The following is a 16,505-nucleotide window of genomic DNA, read 5'->3' as shown; positions in this document are numbered from 1 at the left end:
GGGGGGGGAAGGAAGAAACAGAGGGACCTGTGCTCACATGTCGGAAAGGAAGGCATCTGCTCATGCATGGTGTGACACTAACAGAACTTTAAAGCTATATGTGCTAGGCAGCCTCTGCACCAGGCTCTGTCAGATGACACTCGCATGTGAGAATACCTCTGGCTTGCTTGTACTCGGAGAAATAATAGTATGCCATTGTGTGATGAAGGAACAGCATGACAAAAGAAAGAAGCCACACTATGCAAGGTAAAGAGACTAAGAAGTTTTCACACAGGAAGCAGAAGCCCAGTGCCAATAATGAGGATGCTTTTATTAGAACTAGTTATGCTTTTCCCCATCCCACACAGCTTTAAAAATAAAAAAGCAGCACAAATTTCTAAACTCAAGACAGTGACATGTACTTCAATGAATTTAGCAAGGGAAAAAGACCACATCCACAAGCATGGGGAAACGAGGAGTGAAGACAGAACTTTCATTAAACAAAAAAAAAGGAAACAAAAGAAAAGCATATGAAAAGGAGGAGAAAACAGCCCAAACTGCAGTGTACAAAAAAAGCAGTCTAGTCTTTCAAGTAGTTATTTTTCAGAACTCCATTCATCCAAACAGGGCACAGATAAGAGGGGAAAGGAAGTGGGGAGAGGGTGGGTGAGAGAAAGTATCAGCAGATAAAATACTCGCTTTGAACCCCTCTCACCCCAAAAGCCCTACACCATCCTTGCAGTAGCTGAGCTTCTCCCTGACTTTCAGTACTGTTACTGACACCTGCCCTTGTTCTCCTCTCTGAAGGGTGACGAAAATGTCAAGGTAAGGCTCCATACCACCCATTCTGTGGATTATACCAGAAACCATACCAACTTAGTTTGGGAAAGAAAGGGCAGCAAAGTTTAAAAAAAAAAAAAGGGGGGGGGGGGAATAAAAGCAGCTTCTCTTGTCCACTCACACACTGCATTATTCAGACAAAAATGGATTAAAAAAAAAATGACTCACAAAACCACCCACCCAGTTCCACCCGGCCAAAGGTAGGGGACACAACTGAATGAAACACAAAAGCAAAACTCTCCACTTTTTCTGTACAGCTGTATAAGGGGGAAAGGAACCTATCCTAGAGATATATACAAAAAACTGTTCATTTATACACATGTTCTGTACAGGGGTGGGGGGGTCTATACATTCATTCTGTGTGCAAGAGCCCTAGCAGCTGGCTCTTTAAAAAAAAAAAAAAAAAAAAAAAAAAAGGACACCAATACTTCCTTTACTCATTTTACAAAAGAAAAATCCCTACATTTCCAGGGTTCTAAACACCCATCTCATCGCCAACCTTTTCACATTCCATTCAGGTTAATCCATCCAAGTCCATCAGTCTCCCTTCAGCCTTGATTCACTGTGCAAAGGGGTGTCCACAATGAGGAAAAAATTCAAATGGGAAAAAGGCCTGGTAGCTGCTCCTAGTGCTCAGGAATGCAGGAAGCCCAGCACATTCCCAACAGTTCACTGCTGGAATTCCAGTTCATCCACACTGATGACTTTGGCTGGCATAGAAGGCAGGGGTTGCTGCAGGACGTCCGATCCAAACCATTTGGCAAGGCCCACTGGGGAAGTACTTCTCTGGCCAGGGAGATGTTCTAGCTGCAGGCCAGCACGGGAGGGTATATTAGTAAGTCCTTGCATCCCAGAAGCTGGGGAAGGGGGTGGGGAAGGGGAAAAAAACAAACATGAGAAGAAAACCTAACAAATGGATGATGCTGGCAAACACTAGTTACATGCCCCTGTAATAAGAGGAATATTCATACAGTACCCACATTATTGGACAACATCCAAGGAGACCAGATAATGTTACAGTGCAGCAACCAATATCAGAAAAATGGAATTGAATGTGTTGCCACCACCACCACCACAAGCTGAGGAAATGATAGTCTTTGGGAAAAGACTAGATTTGTGCCCTTTGGCTCAACACATTTTTCACACCTCCCTTGGGATAGTTAAGCTTGGCTCGTATTTCCAAAGGCATCTCCAATCCCTCATGTTCACACGATACGTGGAACCCACAAAACCAAACATCTAACACTACCAAATACTAAAGCGAGAGAGCAACTAAGCCTGCTGAAGACAAGACTCTTTCACCTGATCACTTAAAAAAACCCCAAATCTACCACTACCAACACTAAAATAAGAGTGCAACCATGCCTGCTGAGGACAGACCCTCTCACCTGATCGCTGTGCATGCTGCTGCATCACTGCCAGTTGCAGAGGGTTTCCTGGACGAGCGTTAAGGAGCGGTGTCCTCTTGAAGGTAGTGGATAAGGATGGAAGGAGACATTCCCTGCACGTGTGATAAGTCTAATCCAGGAGGAAGCATGCCTAGGAAGGAAGAGCAGGCATTAACCTTCCACCGGTGACAACCCCTTTTAGAGGCCTTATAAAATCCTGTTTATAGTATTCCCTTTCCTCTCCCTGCACCCTCAACAGGGCTCCCATTCCCCATCACACTATCTTCCTTTCCACATTCTAAAGCAGAGTAGTGACCCCTAATACACAACAGGGCTTCTGTCCAGTCAGGATTAATTTCCATCTATGTGCACACACTTTGCACTTGTCCACATTATATTTCATTTCATCTTCCATTTAGGTAACTAGTTCCCCAGTCTGACAAGATTTTTTTTTTTTGCAGTTCCTCAAAGTTCACCTTGTGTTTCATTTACTTTGAATGTTTGTGCATCCCCTACTTATTTGATCAGTTCACTCATTATTCCCTTTAACTTATTCATTAATAACCTGGGAAATGCTGCTCCTGATGCCAGACTCTGAGGAACTTCACTATTTACCTCTCTATCAGGGAAAGCTGTTTTCTACCTTTAGTTACTTGTCTATATAAACCACATTGAACCTACCATATTGTGGGAAATGTGGGATACAAATGCAATAAATAAATAAAATAAAATAAATCAGGACATTACATTCCAACTCATGTCTCAATAAACTACCAATTGATACCCGAAAATTTCTCTTGTCAGGAAAAACAGCCATCAGAGCTTGGGCTGTGGAAGGCAGTATGTGCTCGTACAAAACAGCAGATAAAAACCCATTGACCCTGCACACTATAGTACCAGAGAACCCAACTGAGCTTTATTTTCATTTTGCTGCAACCAAGAACTGCCTCTTCCAAATGTGCTTCTGTCGAAAGACTAAAAACACTAGACTACACAGAAGAGAACCATGGTAACTAATGTCAAAGACAAAAAAATCTCAGTTCAATTTATATTTCAACTTTTTTATTGATATCAAAAATTCTCAGAATTACAATCTTCAGCAAGTATATATTGTAATATCTTCAAATTATACAGCAACTCAACCGTTCAGATCCATTCTCATATTTTAGCCTTCTTACTTTCTCTATATCCCCCTCCCCTCACCCCACTTATACCTCATATAGATTCTCTACATAAACATCAAGACATTTACCCCTATATTCATAATTATTAAGGATTAGGCTTCTCCCCTGATGTGATAACTTGGCTAAATAAGGATTCCAGAGCTTCAAAAATCGGGTTTTACGTTTAAATGAGCCTCTAACCTCTTGTGCTTCCCATATAAGTACTTGATGTATTTGGTTACGCCAGTGCCAGAATTCTGGTGCGTCCGATGAAGTCCACTGTTGCAATATACATTTTCTTGCAATCAAAACATAGCTTACGGCACAACAGCACCTCTCCCACACTGAGCCCCCCAAAGAAACCCGAGCAATCAAGCACCACTTGAATAGATGTCCCCTGAACATGGCTTGACATCAAAAGGGAAAGGAAAGCTGCCACCCTCCTCCAAAAACATCTATAACTGGACATTCCCAGAGCCCATGATATAGAGAATTAGCAGCAGCTTTACATTTCGGACAGGTAGGTGTTTCAATTCCCCCCGCTCGAAATAGCTGGACCTGTGAAAAATAGGCTCTGTGAACAATTCTATATGCACATTCTCGGTATCCTGCCCCGCTAATTAATTGGGGAATGCCCTTAAGATGAGCTGCAATATCCCAGAAAGCAAGATCACATCCCACATCCAACTCCATCTTCTGCGAAGCTGGAACAGCTCCTTCCCAGGTGCCAAAGTCCAGATTTTCTTCTGTAGCTTGGATATGGCTGGTGCCTCCTCTGAGATTTCCGTAAATAAATTCTTTATTTTCTCTCCCAATTTAAACTTAAGTGCTTCTTTGTCAAGAGAGTGAACATAGTGCTTCAGCTGACAGTAGGCAAAATTGTCACCCCAGCGAATTGATTCATGCGGAATCAAATTGTCCAGATCTCTAGGCACCCCTGTCTGATCTACCACTGCTCCCAAGTTACGGAGACCCTGAGCCTCCCACCGCCTAAACACTGAATTCTCCTGTCCAGGTCTGAACATTGGGTTCCCCCTTTCGTTAGAAGTTCTGATACCCTCGGGTCCCCTCCAATTGTTTACCCAGGAATTTCCACGCTTCCCGTACAGGGCTCAGCATACTGATTTTCCTCATCCACTGAGGCAAGGACCTTGTTATCCCCCTGCAGTAATGACACCAGCTGATATGGTTTAAACAGCTCTTTTTCTATTTCCAGAGGTGTGTAGTATTCCGAGGTAAAGATCCAGTCCACGCACGATGTCTCAAATTGCATGCAATGTTATAGTATTTAATGTTGGACAAGCCTAATCCTCCCTGATTCCACCCCCCCAGTAATGATGACATCCGAACCTTTGCCTTCTTATATGCCCAACAAAACTTCCACTATACGGTAGAACATCCTTATCTTCTGTAATAACGGCAAAGGCAGAGTTGCATTACATATAACCACCTGGGGAGAATTACCATGCGAATTAGACACATGCGCCCTGATAATGACAATGTCAGTCCTTTCCAGGCTTCCAATTGTTGTTTTGTTTGGTCTAACAGCCACTGCACATTTGTTCTATAAAGCACCTTTGTCCTTGGTGTTAAATAAATGCCCAGATAGCGGAATGAATCCTCCACCCATTTCAGTGGGAACTGTCCCCCTCCATGTTCTACGAGTATCTGCTGTTATGGCCATCGCTTCCGACTTGTCGTAGTTCAATTTGAACCCAGAGTATGCCCCGAATTCTGAAAAACTTCCAAAAGATCACCTAATGACTCCTGTGGGTTGTTAGCAATACCAACAAGTCTCAGCGAAAGCCGCTACCTTAAATTCCTGTTCTCCAAGCCGCACCCCCCTAATTGTGGAACATTGATTTATGTCTCGGATTAATGGGTCCATATATAATGCAAAAAGTAAGGGCGATAGCGGACAGCCCTGCCGAGTCCCTCTCTTATTTCAAATTCTCAGAATACATTCCATTCACCCATATCTTAGCTTTTGGTGATTCATACATGCTGCTATCGCCCTCCACAAACCATCCTTGGATCCAATATTTGTCCAAGGTAGAGAACAGAAAGGGCCATTCCACCCCGATCGAATGCCTTTTCAGCATCAAAGCTAATCATAATAGATGATTCACCCCCAGCCTCCAGGCGTTCCAGGGATGCTAAAATACACCTAAGATTTCGTGCCACTGATCTTCCCTGAACAAACCCCACTTGAGCTTCATGAATAATGCATGGGAGACACGTCGTAGCCTATTCGCCAATATCTTAGCAAATAATTTACTTCTTGGTTGAGAAGCGAAATAGGTCTATACGAAGTTACTAAGGTGTGATCCCTTTTAGGTTTAGGCAAAACTATGATCTGGGCCAAGTTAGATGGTCCCGGCAAAATGATCTTGTTCTACCCAGGCATTAAATGCAGTGAGTTAGAGACGGTACTATCGAGTCTCCCAGCAGTTTGTAAAATTCTGCTTTAAACCCGTCTGGGCCCGGAGATTTACCCAACTTACTACACCCTATTGCCCAACTCACTTCATCACAACTTATAGGAGCATTCAGAATTTTTCGCTCTTTTGATTGAATTTAGGGTTGAGACATTGACCAGGTAAAGCTCTTCGCTTAGACCTCTCTCTTCCCCCGAGCCATACAGTGATTGAAAAAATTTTTGAAAAACATCTCTTATCTCTTTATCTGTGTGGAGTAGTTTCCCCCCCTCATTCCTAATAGTTAAAATGTGTCTGGAAGAAAGTTTAGACGCTATTAGCCTTGCCAGCATCTTACCACCTTTGTTTCCTTGTTTATAAAGTTGAAATTTATAGTGCGCTTGTGATTTAACCGCCCGGTCATGAGTAAGGCGTTCAGAGTTGTCTGGACTGTTATAATATCTTGTCTAATTTTGGGGGTTGCTTTTTTCCCAAATTGTTTTCGTAAGCTCAGTAGTTGTTTCTCCAAGCGTAAGATTTCTCTATCCCTGACTTTCTTATGATGACTTACATAACTTATAATGTCCCCTCGCAGAACTGCTTTCCCAGCTTCCCAAAATAGTACTGAATTATCTTTTACCCCTTCGTTGAAGTGTGAATATTCTCCCCACTTACTCACTAAGAACTCCTTGAACTTCCCAACATTATATAGGTAGCTAGGGAAAGACCAACTTTTTTGCACCCCCTCCTGACTCCCCAAGTTCCAGGTCATCCAGACCGTCGCATGGTCTGAGATTAAACAGGGGCCAATTTCAGCTTCTCCTACATCTGAAAAGAGCTCTCTCGAGATTAACAGATAATCGATCCTGGAATGAGTACCATGAGCCCTGGACTGATGAGTGTATTCCTTTTCTAAAGGGTGTAGTACTCGCCAAACGTCTATAAGGTTAAGTATAGAACAGAGGTCTGGCAAGCCCCTCGATGTTTGTGTCCCTCGACCCTGCACAGGATTAGATCTATCCAACTGCATATCCCAAGTCATGTTAAAATCACCCCCTAGCACCAACAGGACAGGGTCTACCTGATTTAGTATTGATATTAGTTTCTTATAAAATTTAAGGTCAAGTTGATTAGGGGCATATATACTTCCTAGGTTCACCGGCTGTCTAGCTATTACCGCCTTACAGAAAACAAAACGACCTTCTGGGTCTTTTAAGATGTTAGTGAGTTGCATTGCCACCCCCTTTCGGATGAGAATTGCCACTCCTCCTCTACGTCCCACTGCTGCCGAAGATACGCATTCCCCTACCCACCATTTCGCCAACTTGGCATGTTCACCTCTCCGACAATGTGTTTCTTGTAAAAATACTATATCAGCTCTGATTCGTTGTAAGTAATGCAGTATTTTTGATCTTTTTTATGGGGGAGTGGAATACCTCCCACATTCCATGTGATTATCTTAGTCATTTTTCCTTACATTTAGTGTGTATTGTCCACCAGATAGTTACCTTATTGTCTGAGAGGAGCCAGCCCAGCCTCTAACCCCCCTTGTGTAATCCAGTAGTTCTCTTCCAAGCCCACACATCATATTGAGTAATTATCCAAAGTAATTGAGCCCTCATCCTTAGTGTTAATGCCCATCCACTTACTTCCCCTCCCTGAGACCCTCCCTTCCCTATCCCTCTCCCCTCTATCCCACCCAATACCATCTTCCCAAACCCCTCCTTACCACCAAGATCCCTCCCTAGGATCAAGTCACTTTAAACGCCGCCCCCTCATTCTCAAATCAGGCCTATTACATAGATATTTTAAAAGTTTTATTAATATCCCTTATGATATCTTAGTTATTTAACCCTACCCTCCTCCATCTCTCCAATTCCCTTCCACCTTAACATTCAACTTCTCTTTTTCAGCTGAACCCCCATTTAAAACAACAAATAATAACCACATCAGTCAAACATGGATTCTTTCAATCATATATATAGTCCACATAAGGAGAGGAATAATTCTTCTTATCACCAGTTCCCCCCATGTCAACAAGTTCTTGCTGTGGCTCTAAATTTCAACCATACTTCTTTATGCCTTCTGGTTGTAAGGCTCCACAGTTCAATTTCACAAAATACAAAAAAAAAAAAACCACAAAATCAAACCTCCTCGCTCTTATCGCATATGTCGGGTAGCTTATGTTTCCTTATTACTGCTTCAAATCAGTAACTCAGCGATTAGAATCCAACTGCCGCACAACTGTTGCGTGTCCTCAACGGATGAGTAGGTGTTCGTTGATTGATAAGTGAATCCGCAATTTTGCTGGGTACATCAATGCAAACTTAATTTTTCTTTTCACCAACTCAGCACAAATCGGAGAGAAAATAATTTCCTTGCGCCGACACCCCGCCGAATAGTCTTGGAAACATAAGATTTTTTGAGTGCCACAAATCAGCTCTTTCCCAGAGCGCAGAGCCTGTAATATCGCTGTTTTATGCGCGAAATTGAGGATTTTGCAGATGACCACTCTGGGCCTTGTTGAATCGCCTGCTTTATGCCCAGCCGATGGCCCGTTCGATTCTCAAGGGGCCCAGCTCCGTCGGCAGCTCCAGCTCCTTGTTCAGCCACGTCTCCAGGTATCTTTTCAAATCGTGGTCTCCTTGGTTTTCTGGTATGCCTACCAGCCTTAAGTTATTTCGTCTGGATCTGTTCTCCAGATCCTCGATTTTATCAGTGTAAGAGTCCACCAGTTTTTGTAATTTCGTTTGAGCCTCCTCGACTTTCTCCATGCGGTCTTCCAGTTCGCCAGTCCGGCGCTGAAAAGTCGCCATATCTTCTCTAATCTGTGTGACATTATTATGGAGAGCTTCCAGCTTTTGCTGTTAATGAGCCCAACTTTCTCTCCAATATTGTTTCCATAGCTGTGGTAACCTCTTCTAAGATCTCGGCGGCCATGCGGATCCTACCTGAGAGGCCGCTGGGCTCGCCATCTTGTCGTCCGCCAATCTGCTTTTCTCCTTATCTTGTGCAGATTTTTAGCTGCCATCGCGGAGAGGTATGGTGTTTAAAGTTGGGGCTTTGCCTCCTGTGGTGGTTCGCCGATTTTCTGGGTAACTGCAGTCACTTTTTCGGGATATTCTATGCTGATTCGGCTATGAGGGAGCAGGAGCGAAGCAGCTAGCGTCCGCTCCTCTGCATAGCATCACGTGACTCTCTCCTCAGTTCAATTTAAAAGACTAACTTTAAAACTTGCTCACTGGCAAGTAAATCCACAAATGCATCCTGCTCAGAGGCCAGTTATTTTGTTTATAAATCTTTCATAGTTTTCAGTCTTATGTTACCTGGTGTGGGGGCCCAACTTGAGTTCAGGAATATAATGGTCTGGCTGCTGGATAAACTAGAGAAGTGTTTTTTTTTTTTTTTTTTTTTGGGGGGGGGGGGGGATGCAAACGATTAAAGTCAGTCCTAAATTCACATCCTTGCTTAGAGTCTTTTGTGGGACTACTCTTTTGTTTGAGGATTAGTGGAATATCTATGGTGGCCATTAGATAGGATTTTCTTCGCTGCATGACAAATGATTGTCAGGACTGAGTGGAACTTTTTATACTGCAGGGATACTGTAGATTTTAGGTCCTAGGAAATTCTGATCTCACCCTGTTCTCAGACGTCACATGATAATAGAAGATGCTTCTTAGGGGACGTCACTAATCTTATTAGTCTTTAAATCCCTGTTAGTGGTCATTTCACCAAGGAATGGTTTTGTGATCCTGGGGACGGCAGCTTCTGTGGACACTGCTGTTTTCTTTTTACTGCAGGTCTCTATTGTTCCTCCTAGTGCCTCAGATGACCAAATCTGCTTAAATATACTGCAGCCAACTCAAACCCATGGACTACCAGATTACAGAAAAATTAGTTAATACCTGATCATTTTCTTTCCTTTAGTCCCAAAGGATCAGTCCAGACAAATGGGTTGTGACCATCTGCCAGAAGATGGAAGCAGAGAATTCTAATAAGTTGTGCCTCATAAGCTACTGCGCTTAGCAAACAAGCTAATATTCAATAGCAAAGCAGTGAAAGTGACTTGCAGAGGAAAAACTCCAGCCTCTAGATACAAAAAGAACTATGAAATAAAGGACAAAAGTCATGCCTTAGAAATAATGGAGTCAGAATACAAACATTAGAAATTACACAGAACCTGGAAAAACCGAAATCATCATAGAAGGGCAGGCTCTGGACTGATCCTTTGGGACCAAAGGAAAAAAGGTTATCAGTTAATTAACTAATTTTTCCTCCCATTATGCTCCAAGGATCAGTCCAGACAAATGGGATGTACAAAAGCAATCCTTAAGAGGTGGGGGGATTGTAATATCCCTGTAGCAAGAACCGTTGCCCTGAAGGAAGCATCTGCTCGAGCAGACACATCCAAACAGTAATACTTAAAGGAATGAGAAGACAAACAGATCTCTGCAACAAAATTGCCTTTGACTCTGCAAAAGAAGTTGCCAAAGATCTGGTAGAATGAGCCTTGACGTGAACAGGAGATCTACCCCTCAGAATGTAAGCCGAAGAAATAGCTTCCTTAAGCCATGAAGCCACTGTCGCTTTGGAGGCTGGCAAACCCTTCCAGGGTCCCACAAAGAGGACCAAAAAGATGATCAGACCGCCTGATCGTTGGTAGCGGTAAGACAGGGCATAAGGACGTGCTTCACATCCAACAATCACAGGGAAGAGTATTCTGCAGAATAGGCTTCCCTGGAAAAAGAAGGAAGAAACAGTCTGACATGAAAAGGAGATAAATCTTCAGCAAATATGGACTGTCCAGAGACAGAAAAGTGGGGAAAGGGATCCCTGCAAGAGAGAGCCTGAAGCTCTGAAACTCTCCATGCCGACAAAATGGAAACTAGAAATACTGCCTTTAAAAGCAAGATTTTGATAGTTGCCGAATGAAGGGGCTCAAAGGGGGACGGACTGAAGAGCCTTAAGAACCACTTGAAGACTCCTCTGAGGACATATTGCGGAGAGAGGGATGCAGATGAGACTCCCCTGAGAAATCACACTATATTATGGTGAGTGGCCAATGAGGCATTCTGTATCTTGCCTCTATGACACACCAACGCTGCCACCTGAACTTTTTAGCAAAATTGAGAGCCAAGCTTCTTTTGTATCCCTCCTGAAGGAAGGAAGCACGAAATGGATAAACACCATTCTGTGCAGACCACCTCTCAACACTTCTCCACACTCGAGCATAAGAAGTAGACTGCTTTCGGGCTTGCAGCAAGATAGTAATAACATGTGCGTAACTCTTCTTCCTCAACTGCGCCCTCTCAAGTGCCAGGCTGTTGGATCCTCCATAAGTACTGACCTTGGTTGTAATAAGCCCATCTGTGGAGGAAGTGTCAACAGAGGAGCAATTTGAAGATGGATGAGGTCTACATACCAATAACATCTGGGCCAGTCCAGAGCTACAAGAACAACCTTCTTGGGGTGACACGCAATCCAGTGCAACGTCCTTCACACAGAGGCCACAGAGAAACATGTAAAGGAGGCCGTCCGATGGTCAAGTCTGTGCCACTGCATCCATTCTTAGGGAGTCTCTCTCCCTGAAGCAGCTGTGGAATCTGTGTACTTGTGCCTTGAATCTGGATGCCATGATGTCCAGAACCAGAAGGCCCCACTGTGTGAAAATGAGGCAAATGCAGTCTGATAGCTGCCATTCCCCCAGGACCAGACACACTCTGCTGAGAAATCCGCTTGCAAGTTCAGTGAACTCGCTATGTGAGATGCTGAAATCAGAATGTTTAATCCTGCCTACTGAAAAGGGTGGGAAGTTATAAATATTTATGCCCCGAACAATACAAGCTACCTTTTTTCACCAACTTAAATCTGATCTGCTCCCGTTTAAGGCTAGATCTTACTTGGAGGGGATTTTAAAGTAGTTCTGGATGCCCTCCCTGAAAAAGAAGATGCGCCTCCAGGGCTAGAGATACCTGTTCCTCCTTGTCTGTTGATGTAAGACACAGCTATGACATTGTCCGAAAGCACGCACACCAGCTTCCTACAAAGAAGAGGCAAAAAGGCTAGTAGAGTTTTCCAGACTACTCGAAGTTCCAATCTGTAGATGGACCAGGAAGCTTCCACTCTCAACCAGCAGCCCTGTGGCAGATAATGGGATCCCCATCCGAAGAGGCTAGCAACTGGCATCGGAGGTGAGCACACACCAACTGGGAATCTGTAAGGGCAACCCCTGTCTGAGTGTGCATAGGGAGAAGCACCAAGTCAGACTCCATCTGGCTTGAGGCATCCAAAAACACCAGCTGGTTGTTAAGTCCCCGAGACAGGAGACCACAGGCTCAACAGGGATGACTATAGAGACCATATGTGGAACTTTGCCCAAGGCAGAACATCCAAAGTTGCTGCCATAGAACCAAAAACCCGAGCAAAATCCCACGCATGAGGTAGAGAAGCCTGAGAATTTACTGTTTGACCTTGAGCTGATAATGCTGAGGCAGGAAAACTTTCCCCACCTGGATACTTGAAGCACAATTCCAGAAACTCCAGGGTTTGAGTGGGGGGTGAGATGACTCTTGCTGTAATTCACCACCCAACCCAGTGCAGAAAGAAGACACAGGACTGTCTGTGTACTGCGAAGGCTCTCTTGATAAGAAGGTGCCTGAATTAGCCAATCACCCAGGTAAGGATGTACCTGGATTCCTTGCTGGTGAAGGACAGGCTGCCACCACAACTTTTGAAAATGTGCAAAGTGCAGTGGCGAGGCCAAAGGCCTGGCCCTGAATTGAAATTATCTCCCAGGATCACAAAACTAAAAAAAGGTTTCCCATGAGGTGGCCAAATTATGATATAAAAATAAGCCTCCCTGAGGTCCAATGAAGTGAGAAACTTGCTTGGCTGGACTGAGGCTATGACAGAACAAAGTCTCCATGCAGAAGTGCAGCACTCAAGAAACTTGTTCATCCCTTTGAGATCCAGAACTGGGTGAAGAGAGTCTTTTTGGGATGACAAATAGATAGAATACCGACCCATGCCCCTCTCTACCAGAGGAACAGGCTGACGGCACCCAGTCACTTGAAGGAGACTAAGGTAGTTAGCACTGCTCGATCTTTGCAAAGCTGGGGACAGCATGAAAAGATCTGCTAGTGGCTTTGAAAATTCTAGCTTGTAGCCATGGAGAATGATATTGAGGACCCACCGGTCTGTAATAATGGTGGTCCACTCCTTGTGAAAACGGGAAAGACACCACCATGTCTACATTCAAGGAGTGAATCTCGACCCCATCAATTGTGAGGGCTGCAATGAGGGAGAAGTTCTTAAGGAAGCAGAAAAGGGATTCTTGCCTCCTCGAAGGAAGACTAAGTGAGAGAAAGTGAGGTTTCCCTGGTCTATACCTCCCTGCTTCTCAAAAACTGAGACTTAAGCCACCCAGGTTTAGGCTTCTCCTCAGGTAACTGGCTAGACATGGAATCTCCCAGGTCTTTTAACAATTTTCACCAAATCCACACAAAGAGTAGTTTCCCCCCAAAAAGCAACTTCTCCAGATGAGATCTGGATGCTACATCAGAGGTCCAATGCCTCAACCATAGCCAAAGCCATGCCAAAACGGCCAAGGCCATACCCTTAGCTGATGTGAGAATATCATAAAGAGTGTCTGAAATAGGATAACCCTGCCTTTAGGGTAGTGAGAAAGTCTGGCGGCAAGTCCAACTGGACAATTGTAGAATCCACGATAAAGAAGCCCTGGCTACAAAGAAGAAAAAATTGCTGCCTGAGAATTTAATGCAGCTAGGTGAAACAGCAAGCTTCAAAAAGCCTGTCATCTTCAACAGGGATAGTGGTACGTTTAGTAACCACTGTAATAAGGGCATCCACCAGAGCAAACTCCTCTAAATCAGATGGCAGGAGGAGATATAATTTGGACATAGCGCAAGCAACCCAGAGGTTAGAATCAGGGGTCTCCCCCTGAGCTGCAATAAGCTCCTCCATAGCTTCATGAATATGGAAAGATACAGGTGGACTCTTAGTACCTGACATAATAGATGGAGCAGGGCCAGAAGTAGGGGAAGAAATGTTTAAAGCCTCCATAGATTTTTGTGATCAACAATTCCACTCTAAAAAACAGCCTACTTTCAGTAGGATCATCACCTCCCTCTGCCTCTCAAATGTCCAAGTCAGGGCCATCAGCAGAACTAGGACAGTCAGAATACACAGAACAAAAACCTCCTCCGAGTCCCAAAGAGGCACATTCTCCAAATCCTGCGAAATGGAAAGTCTTCATTTCTTAGGAAGCTGCTCCTCAAAAGCAACGTGAGGGGAAGTAGAGGCAGCTTGAGCCGACTTATTAAAAAGGCCTGATGTAATAAAATAAATTCAGGCAAAAATGGCAGGGCAGACACTTCTACCCCCCCCCCCCCCAACACACCACACACAGTACCAACATCCCGTGACATGTAGCGGTCAAAATGGCCACAGCAGCCTCGCGGAGTGCAGGAGCTGTTGGTGCTGAGCACGCCAAAACCATTGGAGCGGGGTTGAACTAAACTCCCAGAGATGGAGTATAGACAGCCAAAGTAGGCCAAAGCGGCATGTCCACAGAAGTAAAGCAAAGTGTGCAAGAACCGGTAGCCGACAGCTTACTCCCGCAGTGCACACAAGACAGATTATTCTCAACATCAAAACTCAACTAAACCTGCAAACAGGACAGGAGGCCACACAGAAGTCACTATAGCACACAGAAGCTGCTACCCTGCCTGCTGGAGATAGAAAATACTAGCTTGGTTGCTAAGCGCAGGAGCTTATGAGACAACTCAATTTGTCTAGACTGATCCTTGGGACATAATGGAATGAACAGTTAGTGAATTTAAGTTGGCAGGAGGAAGTGACATCAGGCATGGAGGCTTAGATTCAGAGCGCCACTGGAGCAGCAATTAAAATGCTGAAGTCCTCCAGGTTTAATACGATTTATTTGACCCTGGTTTGTTGATTCTGTAGCAGAACTGCAAGACTGAGGCTGCATCTTGTAAAGTTTAAATATACAGCTAGTAGCAGAGACCATCAGGCATCAAAATATTCAACCAATGCAGCAAGCCAAGAAATCAAAATGGCGGTGTGGCACTCTGATATGGAGGAGGATTCCCACGTGAAAACACACCTAGTGATACCGAGGTCTCATGACGAGACAGTCTGATGGTTCCAAAAATTAGCCAACAAACTATGTCTCATCGTCAGACAACGGAATCACTAGGTGCATTTTTAACATGGGCATCTTCTTCCATATCAGAGTGCCCCATCGCCATTTTGGCTTCTTGGCTCACTGTATCGGTTGAATTTGTCGAGGCCTTATGGTCTCTGCTACTAGCTGTGTATTTAAACTTTTCAAGATGCTGCTTCATAGCTATGCATTTTTGCTTCTGAACCAATCCAGGGATATTGCTGCTGTCTGGACAGATGTGCAGTCTATGCTCGCCGATATGAGCAAAAAATTAATGGAGACTGGATCCAGAGTCAAGGAGGTGGAAGATCTTATGGATGCAATCAATACTGAACTAATTTTTAATTATTTGTCACACTTGTATCCCACATTTTCCCACCTATTTGCCGGCTCAATGTGGCTTATATAGCACCGGAGGGGCATTCGCCGACTTCAGTATGAACAAATACAAAGTGATGTTGTGGTTAAAAAAAAAAGGTTGATGTGGAACAGACACAGAGAATCATAGAGCGGAAGAGTTATGTTTGCCATTACGTGCTTTGGTTGCATTGTGTTGCAGAGTTCAGGCATTTAAGTTGGATCGGTAGGGTATGCCTTTTTAAACAGGTTAGTTTTATGATTCAACATTTTTATTGACGACAATCCAAGAATCATACAACCAATAATACAAGTACACTGACATTCCAGATCCATCCCAGGCGTCATTATCCTCAAAAGAGCATCTTCTGTCATCAAACATTAAACTTTTTATCCCTCCCCACCCTCTATTTAACAGCAGAATATTCATTTATTCAATGATCTAAGAATACTAACAACATTTTGCTATCAACCATCAGTGCTCTATAACTAATAACTCTAGCATTCATAGTTGTACACGTGGCTTAAAATCATCTCCCCCCTCCCTCCAACCCTCCCTCCCACTTCCCCCTGGGCTAATGAAGCCTATGACAAGTTCAAGCCTGTAAACAGGTTACTTTTTAGTGATTTCCGGAAGTTAGGTGGTCGTACGTTGTTTTCACGGCTTTTGGTAATGCGTTCCACAGTTGTGTGCTTAAGTAGGAAAAGCTGGATGCATAAGTTGATTCGTATTTAAGTCCTTTGCAGCTTGGGTAGTGGAGATTTAGATATGTTCATGTTGATCCGGATGTGTTTCTGGTTGGTAGGTCTATGAGGTCTTTCATTTATCCCGGGGCTTCGCCGTAGATAATTTTGTGAACTAGGGTGCAGATTTTGAAAGCAATACGTTCTTTGATTGGGAGCCAGTGTAGTTTTTCACATAGGGGTTTTAGCGCTTTCAAATCGCGTTTTTCCAAATATAAGCCTGGCTGCCGTGTTTTGAGCAGTCTGAAGTTTCTTTAAGATTTGTTCTTTGCATCCCACATAAATTCCATTGCAGTAGTCTACGTGGCTTAATACCATTGATTGTATCAAGTTGCAAAATGTTTCCCTCGGGAAGAATGGTTTCACACGTTTGAGTTTCCACATTGAGTAGAAACATTTTCTTTGTTGT

The 16,505-nt window shown here is 43.9% G+C and overlaps 1 protein-coding gene across 1 annotated transcript in view; it reads right to left on the bottom strand.

Annotated features, from left to right (window-relative positions):
• Positions 1-1,212: 1,212 nt before the first annotated feature.
• Positions 1,213-16,505, bottom strand: part of EIF4ENIF1 (eukaryotic translation initiation factor 4E nuclear import factor 1) — a 229,477-nt gene continuing 214,184 nt past the window's right edge. Inside the window, 3 exon segments of the mRNA XM_030217483.1 lie at positions 1,213-1,676; positions 2,208-2,299; positions 2,301-2,358. Of these exon segments, the coding sequence (XP_030073343.1) occupies positions 1,489-1,676; positions 2,208-2,299; positions 2,301-2,358 (338 nt within the window). The 3' untranslated portion in view covers positions 1,213-1,488.

The sequence above is a fragment of the Microcaecilia unicolor genome, chromosome 11, assembly GCF_901765095.1.
Source record: "Microcaecilia unicolor chromosome 11, aMicUni1.1, whole genome shotgun sequence".
Classification (NCBI taxonomy): domain Eukaryota; kingdom Metazoa; phylum Chordata; class Amphibia; order Gymnophiona; family Siphonopidae; genus Microcaecilia; species Microcaecilia unicolor.
This window is presented reverse-complemented; position numbering and strand designations above follow the sequence as displayed.